The sequence below is a fragment of the Paramormyrops kingsleyae genome, chromosome 4 (assembly GCF_048594095.1).
Source record: "Paramormyrops kingsleyae isolate MSU_618 chromosome 4, PKINGS_0.4, whole genome shotgun sequence".
Lineage (NCBI taxonomy): Eukaryota > Metazoa > Chordata > Actinopteri > Osteoglossiformes > Mormyridae > Paramormyrops > Paramormyrops kingsleyae.
Window position 1 is genome coordinate 26799245 of NC_132800.1, and position 10186 is coordinate 26809430.

At 43.1% G+C, this 10186-nt stretch overlaps 1 protein-coding gene across 2 annotated transcripts; it reads right to left on the reverse strand.

Annotated features, from left to right (window-relative positions):
• Window positions 1-3072: 3072 nt before the first annotated feature.
• On the reverse strand, window positions 3073-9391 carry LOC111852527 (glucagon family neuropeptides-like). 2 transcript variants are annotated; one of them, XM_023828552.2, is made up of 5 exons: window positions 8988-9378; window positions 8468-8572; window positions 7691-7717; window positions 7393-7527; window positions 3073-6432 (listed from the first exon to the last, which is right to left on the reverse strand). In XM_023828552.2, the coding sequence occupies exons 2-5, from the start codon at window positions 8569-8571 to the stop codon at window positions 6249-6251; spliced, it is 450 nt and encodes a 149-aa protein (XP_023684320.1). In that variant the 5' UTR covers window position 8572; window positions 8988-9378; the 3' UTR covers window positions 3073-6248. The 2 variants fall into 2 exon arrangements, with proteins under 2 accessions (XP_023684320.1, XP_023684321.1); XM_023828553.2 differs by lacking the exon at window positions 7691-7717 and having other exon boundaries at window positions 8988-9391.
• Window positions 9392-10186: the final 795 nt, after the last annotated feature.

Consider the following 10186-nt stretch of genomic DNA (forward strand, 5'->3'; position numbering starts at 1 on the left):
ATAACAGGGCTGGGGGTGCGATAGCTTTCCAGGGGGCTTGAATCATGTGTGTAAGCTCATAAACAAAAGTGAGCTAATTATGGTGACTGACAGTTCCGTGAGCTTCTTGTTTTTGGGGTGGGGGGGTGATGTACACGTGTCTAGGATGATGGGCGTTGTTCCGGAGTGGGGAAATGAAATGTAAAATGGTCACGCGCAATTAAAATGCGAGCAGCTAAATGCGCTGCGCAGGAGATGCCGAGTCAGAGACGCCTCACTGCATGTGTGAAGTGAGAGAGGGGGGGTCCGTGGGGGTAACGACGCCCACAGCACCTGCCCATGCCTCAGCAGTCTGTCGCTGCAGCTCCGTGTGAGCGCTCGGACCGCCGTGGCCCCGCCGTGCCGCTCTCGCCCCACCCTCGCTCGGCCTCTCTCCCTCCCATTTTCCATCTGCGTCACACTCCCGTTCCCCCCTCCCTCACCACGGAACCGAGAGGCCGGATGATGGTTTGCTTCTCTTTGGAAAAGTCCAGACACCGTAGACCTACAGGTACATATAAAGGACATTTCCATTTGTGGCTCTAGATGTATGAATCATGTGGTCATCAGGTGGCACAGTGACCTCACTCCTGGGGTGGTCTGCGAGTGTGTGGCCTGTGATGCACTGGGATGCTGTTCTATGTAATGTGTCCCTGCATCCCACAATGGACCACCTCCACACCCCCTGTGACCCCGTATTGGATCAGCAGTATCAAAGGTGGATGGATATACGTATCACGCTGTATGTAAAAACACAACCATGCATGATGTGCCATCCTGTTCCATAAGAGCTTATTTAATAGGTTTACTGTGTACAGCCCAGCAGTAGGAAGTGCGTGGAGCACTCAGCCTGCCTCAGCTCCTCCTCCGTGGCCCAACAGAAGGAGCTCTGTCACTCTGCGGCATGTGACGGGTAATGAGACAGGAAGCTGGAACATCTCAGATGGAAACGGAGACCTGTTGACAGTCACTGTTTCACTGAATCACTGTGTCTATCCCCCTGGGGCTTCTGGGAATAGCGCACACCTAGGGGATGTGATCACCTTCCTTCTGTGGAGCTCACAAGGTTAACGTGAGTAAGGGGCGGCGTGTCTTTGCGTGTGCGCCTCCGTGTGTGTGGGTGTCTGTACTAGAGTTGCGTATATAATGTCACATCTGAACCATAGAAAAGAAGAATGAGCGCCAAGTCTCTCTTATGCAATCCAATCAACGTGTTTGGCTCACATGCTGCTCGACTTGAGTCGAGTCGAGTCAGAATCATAACCTCAGAAGTTGTAAAGAGCTAACAAAGAGTGAAAACAGAGCCAACCAATCAAGAGTGAGCCAATCAACGGTGACTATGCTGGCTTAGAATCAATCTAGAGTCAAACCAGAATCAACCGCAACTGCCGAATTAGTAAAGAGCAGGTATTGAGTCAAAGCAAAGCAAACCAATCAAGAGTGACTAAGCTAGTTTAGCGTCAGTGCATAGTCAAACCGGAATCGATCACTGCAGAATCAGTAAAGAGCTGGAAGAGAGTCAAAGCAGAGCCAACCAATCAACAGTGACTAAGCTGGTTTAGAATCAGTGTAGAGTCAGTGTAGGACTTTTACTCAGTTGTTAATTCTGGTCGTACGCCACTAGTAGAGTGCATAAGCTATCAGTTAGACTTCAGAAATCTCATAGCTATGAGATGTGCTGCCTGTGCATACAGAGGCCAGAGGTACATGTCTTAGATACTACCAGCCCAGAATAAACATCTCAGTGAGAAGTTCTCGCTGTCAGACGCTGTGTCTGATGTGGCGGCCGACTCGATGAATCATTGAAGGGCTAAAAGCCGCAGAATGGAGGGAAATGCTTCCTGCAGGACCGGAGCCGGCTGCCTGACCCCTGACCGCAGCCCACGTGTGGATGGATGCTGACAGGCCGCGTCTATGACCACAATACGCCAATTCATCCCGTCCTCCATTCCTAATCCGTTTGTGTTTGCCTACGTTTTGTTTCTGATGCCTCGCATAGCCGGGTGCGTCATACATCTCAGCCCCGAAGTTCTCTAAGACGTGCGTCCGCGCATGCAGCTGCCGAAGGGAAGCAGGTCGATTAAGCGCTCTGCACACCGTCCCCAAGGGGGTTCTTTCAAGTCTCAGTCCTGTTCAGTTATTTTAACCTTAAATGAGCTCCTTGTGCACACAAATTGCCACATTTATTTCACTACATAGAAGGGAAAATAGCTGTTTTGGAGCATCAATGTCTAGATAAGAAACAGCGGTGGCTGGTTTGCATTGGCCGACGTGCTGCTTAGACGGTTAAATGTAATGGGAGCGCGGCCAGTGCCACTCGGAGCTGGGACCCAAGGGAAACATTGGATGATCCTACTAAGTATGCGTTGCTCGGCAACGCCCCCTGATTGGGTTAAGGGCGGATCTGCCACAGGCCAAGGAGCCTGTTGGCTGCATAATTAATCCCCCCCCTCACCCCACCCTGGGTCACTAGAGCTTCAAAGAAAGTCAAGCCTGGAATGAAGGAGAATGTTGGAGACGGTCAAAAAGGATGGAATGGTGCTGTTGTGCTGCCCAGGAGAGGAACCATTGAACTTCTATTTATCTCAGGATGGACAGAGTCCAGGAGGTGGGGTTTTGGGGGGGAAATGCAGGTGCAGCACGTTAATGTATCAATGAGACCACCTGCGATCGGGAGCAGAAAATGCTCTGCCAGGAGGCTGCCAGACTTTCCTTTGGAAGTTCTCAGCTGAAGAAAAAGGTTCCTTCACAGTGACTCTGCGCCAGTGAGTGCAGAGCGGGGAACAGCTAGTATCTCACTGGAGCAGTGCTAGTAAGGATGTGTGTGTGTGTGTGTGTGTGTGTGAGGTGCTGGTTAGTTAGACACACTGAACATGAATGGGGAGAAGTGAAAGAAGTGTTTAGGAAAGGGATCAAAACTAATATTAGGTATGTATGGCCAATAGCCAGCCAATGTGGGGACATTTTTAGGGGACATCAACATGAGAAGAGCTTTGTATTGACTTTTCATGTTTCACCCATGGTGACATGTGCTTCAAAGATTAGACAAAGCTGTGTAGTTTACAAAATTTATTCATACAAATCTTACAACACTCTTTTCGAACATTTATATACACCCCGTGGGGTGTAGTATAGTATTATAATGGTAACACTTGCTATGATATTCATTTCGTCACACATATCGTATATTTGAATCTCAGTGTTCAGTAAGGCTTTTGGCACTATTAAAAATATACACAGTAGGCTTTATGGGGAGTGATCAATGGATTCTGCAAGCAGCTACTATAATCCTCTCATTTAGCACGAAACTGCGATAACATTCATTCAGATTAACCATGGCGAAACTCTAAGCTAAGCGCGCCAACATAAAAAAAAAATTACAGCTTTTAAAACTGAAAGAGAAAAAAAAAAGTTGAAAGGATTAACAAAAGATCAGAGTGTGATCTGATGGGTCTGCAGCATTGTAGGGCCACTCAATAGCCACCGGTGGCCATTTGAAATCTGAAGCAAGGCACCGAAGCCACGAGATGCTTCCTGTTTCATTCCTGAAGGAGGATGGCAGAGTTAGAGGGGGTGGATTCAGGCTCGGGCCAAATCGGACCCAAGCAGGCAGAGGGGAGCATGCATCCTTCTGTGCACAGTGCCTAAAATCTCTTTCGCTGGGCAATGAAATATTGTCCTGCCAAGTGGCTTCCTAAGGGCAGTCTGTCTGTCCTCCCGAGTGACTTCCTAAGGGCAGTCTGAATGTCCTCCTAAGTGACTTCCTAAGGGTAGTCTGTATGTCCTCCCGAGTGACTTCCTAAGGGCAGTCTGTCTGTCCTCCCGAGTGACTTCCTAAGGGCAGTCTGTCTGTCCTCCCGAGTGACTTCCTAAGGGCAGTCTGAATGTCCTCCTAAGTGACTTCCTAAGGGTAGTCTGTATGTCCTCCCGAGTGACTTCCTAAGGGCAGTCTGTATGTCCTCCTGAGTGACTTCCTAATGGCAGTCTGTCTGTCCTCCCGAGTGACTTCCTAAGGGCAGTCTGTCTGTCCTCCCAAATGACTTCCTAAGGGTAGTCTGTATGTCCTCCCGAGTGACTTCCTAAGGGCAGTCTGTATGTCCTCCCGAGTGACTTCCTAAGGGCAGTCTGTCTGTCCTCCCGAGTGACTTCCTAAGGGCAGTGCGTCTGTCCTCCCGAGTGACTTCCTAAGGGCAGTCTGTCTGTCCTCCCGAGTGACTTCCTAAGGGCAGTCTGTATGTCCTCCCGAGTGACTTCCTAAGGGCAGTCTGTCTGTCCTCCCGAGTGACTTCCTAAGGGCAGTCTGTCTGTCCTCCCAAATGACTTCCTAAGGGCAGTCTGTCTGTCCTCCCAAATGACTTCCAAAGGGCAGTCTGTATGTCCTCCCGAGTGGCTTCCTAAGGGCAGTCTGTATGTCCTCCCGAGTGACTTCCTAAGGGCAGTCTGTCTGAGTCTCAGGCGATTCGTGTGTCCTTTTTTCAGTGGAGGTGATCTCAACATTGTTGTCGATGATGATAATTTAAGTTGAGAAATGGCCGTTTTTAAATTACCGGTTCAACTGGAACGAGTCCAATTGTCTTATTTTGTCTCACCAGAGCCAACGCTCTCAATTAGGGGACACTGAACCAAAGTAGTGTTGGTGTGTCTGTCTGACGCCGTGCGATGACATGTCACCACAGTCTGCCCTTCCAGCCTGATGTCTTACAAAGGGATAGTGACCTCTCTGTCTGTCTGGCAGGCAGTGCTTACTAAGCCTAATGAGCTCCCAGACTCAGAGGGCTAAAGAATAAAACAAAGCTTGATATACTCATATTTTGCCTTCTATCTTTTTTTAAAAATAAATAAATAAATAAATAAGCTAACAAAGACAGAAGTGGCAAATAAGTCCACCAGTAAGTCACACCAGTAACCCATTACTGGAACAGCGTGGTTTGAGCACAGATCGTAAGACAGCAAGTTAAAAAAAAATTAAAAGTGCTCAAAATAAATATGTACCAGATTATTATAATAAAGGAGTGCAAAGGATGCTGGGTACTTTGGGCTGCACCAATCAGTGGCTTTTTACAACCGTTTTAATCTTCCATTCTCACCTTACATTTCCATATTCGTACATATGAGGCACAATTAAAAGAATGAGGAATATTTAACACCTTAAAAATACTTAAGAAATTGTAGAGGGATTTAACAGCAAACAAAACTAAACTGATCCAGTGCAGTTTCCCCCGTTGTTTTCATGACTTGAATGTCCCTCAGCTGTCATACACACAGTTTGCGCTTTTGATATGACAGACACAAAAAAGTTAAATGCTTTGAAGGCTTTAGTAAAATCTGGCAAATACACAAACAGCACTAGAGAGGAACACACTTAGATTCCATCTTGACTCGTGCAAGCATCAAGAAGTACAAATAAACATTCCAAAATGCTATTTTTAAATTCTGCTTTCTTTTTTCATAGGCTTAATGTAAGAATGTAGGACAGCTTGCAACAAACATGTATATGATAAACATTTTAAAGATAGTGTTAAGAACCCAAGGTAAAAAAAAACACCATTTCATGTTATCATATAGTTAAGAGTGTTTGTGGGATTATTTAACTCCAATTTAGACGATACATAAACATGTATCTATAATATGCGTATACAGGTGGCTATAGTAATATTTCCACTTTCAGAAAAGTGGGAGAGGCCCTGCACTCAGAAAAGACTTAAAGCGTAAAACTTAGGGAAAAGGGGTGAACTTACTGCACTCAACTGCTCTAGAAGTATCCCCCCTCGGCCAAAAAGGCTGAACAGCCATTCCAACCCACAGTGCTTCTAAATCTCTATCAAGTCTCCATATCTGCTGTCAAGGAAAACACTAGTCCTTCAAATTTCGATTACAAAAATAAATAAGAGCAACACTCAGTTCCGATTGTCTTTTGAAAATCAATTCCTTCAGTCAATTTGCATATTCAAAGAACGTTGAAAGATGGACAGTACGTTCCTTTCCCCCATTTTAAACGTTAGAACTAAACATCCATTTATATACTTATAGATATATCAACTCACAAATCAGGCCTATATATGTGCGGTTTCAAGTGCTCTTGTACAAATGAAAAACAATAATATTATTAAAATATGTATTTTAATGGCTTTACTTGATACATAAATACATGTTTAGAGAACACAGGAAGCGATCCGCGGGTTGTTGGTTGATTTCAGGGTTTATACACAGGACAGTTTGGTTAATAAGCGCTACAAGTAAGAGAAGCGGCGTCCTTTGTTGCGAAATTTCTGTCTATACCTTCTCCCCAAGACGGCTGCCAAGTACTTCTTGACTGCCATTTGCTTTCGGTACCGGCTGTAACTGTCCGTGAAGATCCCATCCGAGTGCCGTTTGGAGAGCGGCTCTGAATCGTCTTCCGTATCGCTGACCTCCCTGAAAAACGGGGGAAAAGGTGATTATACAGTGCCACCTCCCACCCACCCCCCGGTTCCCAGTACACTTTCGGCAAACGTGAATACAGTGCATAAATAAACCCGTCGACGGATGGCAGTTTGTTAGAAACGCGAATAACAAACCTTTTTGTGATGTCAGAGAAGCAGCGAGTGATCTGTAAGAACGACTGAACTCTTTAAACTATTAGACTAATATAAATAATTCATAGTACTCCTTTAACGCACTCGTCCAATTACACTACGATCGCTGATTTAAAGAAGCAAATGCATCTATCCTCTTTATTTATGCAAAAAAAAAGTACCGATTGTCTCTGTTTTTTAAAAAAAATAAATAAATAATTGACAGCTAATTAGATTGAAACGCGCGTTGGGCGCCGAATGCATCTTCAGAAGCACGATAAAGGAAAAATCTCCCGGCCATCCGCCGCAAAGCCGAGACGTGATGAAATGCTGTCACATGAAATAATGTCTCCGCTGTCCACCCCTATTGTGATAATACGGACGGCCAGGAGAGACGCTAAATCTCCTTACCCTGCACGCTTCGTCATCAGAGAATGCAGATATTTCCTCGCTGATAACTGAGCCCAGGTCGTTCGTAAGGGTTTGGTAAATATTCCGTATGCTAGCAGCTCCGCTCTGGGAAGCCGGGAGACCCAGTGGACGGCGTCCTACCGGCATCCCGTAGTCAGGTTTCAGTATCTGCATCTCATATACACGTCTACAGTGTTCTTACCCTGCATCTACCTCCTTTGATATCTCTACCTCTCTTTTGATTTCTCCTAACGATCTATTCTAGGATTATTTGATTTGTTCAGCCTACTTGTTAACTTGGATTACGTTTAAACCGAGGCTAAAAAAAACAATAATCAGAATGCACTGAACATTAAAATAATTCAAACAGGCCTAAACGGGAGGATTGTGATAAAGTGGGCCTAATTACCTTTTCTCCGGTGAGTAGTACAGCGTGTAAAGATCATCTAGGAAATAGGGGGAACTCCGTATCGCCATTTCATCTGTACCGAAAGCCCAGTCTGTTAACGAGTTTCCGTCTTCGTCGTACACTTCGTTTTCAAGTCTGAAATAAGAAATCACAAGCTTGTTTTAATAAAGCTTGATTCCTGATAAAAAGGCATATTTGTAAAAAAAAAAACATTTTCAAGCAGATTTAATGTAAACAGATTTAATGTAAACTTTTCAACATAAATAATCAAAAGAAATTGTTTAGATTTGCATCTTACTTCAATGCACCAAGGTTAAAACGCATGCTAGAAAAAAAGAGAGAAAGAACGAAAATGATATAAAAAGTCATTCCAATATTTGTAACCAACTTGCATCAATTGATTCACCAATTGTGCTAATCTATTATGGACCAAAAGGCCGAGTACCTTTATAATAAGCCTCCTTTTAAAACGTACACCGTGTAGCTTACAGATCTTGACGAGGCATGATGACATAATGGACGCTTATTTTTATATAGATAAAAATTATGACGGTAACCTATGACTATAAAGCCATAATGTAACGCAACACTTCACAGTCGCGCCTTCACGTTGACGACACAACCCTACCTAAGAGAGGATGGTTCCTTGACTAACACTCACTGACAGTTCAATGTCCATGGTGAAATCCAGGCGATTTATATTCACCGAATAGTCAGCCTATATTCCGAAGGCATCGCTATCCTTTCAATCAGGTTTCGACAAAGTCCCGAATATGATTTTTCGTTTTTTTCGTTTTCCTTTTTTAAAGTTCTCTTTACATGCTCACATTTAGAATTAAAATCAATCTATCACACATTTATCAACCTCAGATCGTTCTGCCGTAATCTATTAATGACTGCATGATTACTTTTGCTTTGTTTTCTGACATAACATTATAGCCTACGTTATTTGTTAACTCTTTTGTGGCGTTTCTACATCACGATTTAGTCATGCGTTTAAAAACATAGTAGGACAAAGAACCCATGGCAAGATGCTAAAAGAGAAGCAAAGGAGGGATCGTCCATGTTTACCTACCTAATCTTAGGGTACTGAAGCCCAGCTGGTGAACATAAGGCGCTGTACTGCGTTATGATTCCGTAGATTAGTAATACTAAAGTAGCCTTACTGGACATGGTCATTCTGCGAAAAAAATACCAGAGAGTTAAATATGGATACCTAAATTCTCCATATTCATGTTTTCTTGCATTATTATTCATAGTTAATTCAATTATCAAATGCGTAGAAATTGTAAAATCATCTGCAACTAATTCTCATCGGACCTTCAACACACACTTGATAAATACTCTACGCAACAAATGAGTCGCTTAAGTAGAAAAAGGAGATCATTTGGAGATAATTAAGCCACGAATGTTATCTTTGCTCTTAAAAAGTTTCGTGGATTCTATACAGGTGCGTCTGTCTCCGTTGGATTGAAAAGTAAAACGGGCATAAAAGCAAATCTTCGGGTGTAGAGTATCCTGGGTTCTGCTGAAGTTTCTTCATCGGGAAATCTCCATTTAATCCGCCTTTGCGGACCGAGTCGCTTGGCACATACCTATTGCCGAGTCGGTAGCCTGAAAGGTGGATCCGGGCGAGGCTTAGGTTACTCTACTGTGATAAAATCTTTCTCGCAGAAAATCTTCTCCAAAGCGCCGCCGCCGTCTTCGTTTGTGTCCTAGGGTGTTCTCCACGTATTTAAATAAAATGCAATCGACAGGTTTCTGTGCAAACACGGCTCCTGAAAGGCAATGTAAACATTTGTCTACATATCTTTTTCTGAAGTTTTTGTTCTCTGCACTGATTCCGTCGGATTTTTATCCATGAATCCCGTGGCTGGGCTTTTTTCAATAAGTCACATTAAGGATGCTACAGACGTCATCAACCCTTCCTCCCGGAATATAATAGTACAGGTCCTTCCTCATCGAATCAGTAAGAGCAACTCGCCTCTTGCTGAAGTTTAGTTCAAAACTTATTTTTTCAGACAAAAAAACATTCACCTTTCATAAATTCCACGTATGACATTGTGGTCAAACTGTGGGCGATTTTCGTGACCTTTAATAATAATTAACTTTTAATGATCCGTCAACATATGTATCTCGTTGATTTATTCCATAGCCTTTCTTGAGCGCTCGAGCTTCCTGTGTGCACGTCTGTTTTCGGCAGACTCCGCTGTTATTACACTTTATGTGTACAAATTTACATGTATGTGCTTTGGTCAGATTGACATGGGGAAACAACATTTTCTTGTCTAATAAGTAAAAGGTAATTAACCACAACGATACAAGTTAATATTACTTGTGTTATAAAATATGATTATTGATATTTTTGTCATTTTTATTAAGAAACCCACAAGACTTTTTGTTTGCAATTAATTATTATTATTTACAACGATTTTAAAAATCTTAATGGATTGAGATTAATATAACAATGAAAGTATGCTGTATAGTTCATTTAACTCTTTGTTTATTAATTTAACATAATGGAAACAAAATTATAGTGCAATTATTTACTTATAATAAAATATTTGATTTAGAGAAATAACAGTGAAAAGCTGCAAATGATTCACACCAAGATTTTGTCTGACGCCGTATGACGGACATGAAAGAAATCCGTGTTCTTTTTGGAACTTTTTTTATTAACGCATTTTGATGCTCATGATGTGACGTAAACATCTACACCCTTTGTCAAAGACGTAAGCGTACAGTGCCATCAAGTGGTTATCGAAAAATCCGATTTCCTTTTCTTTTGCCATCA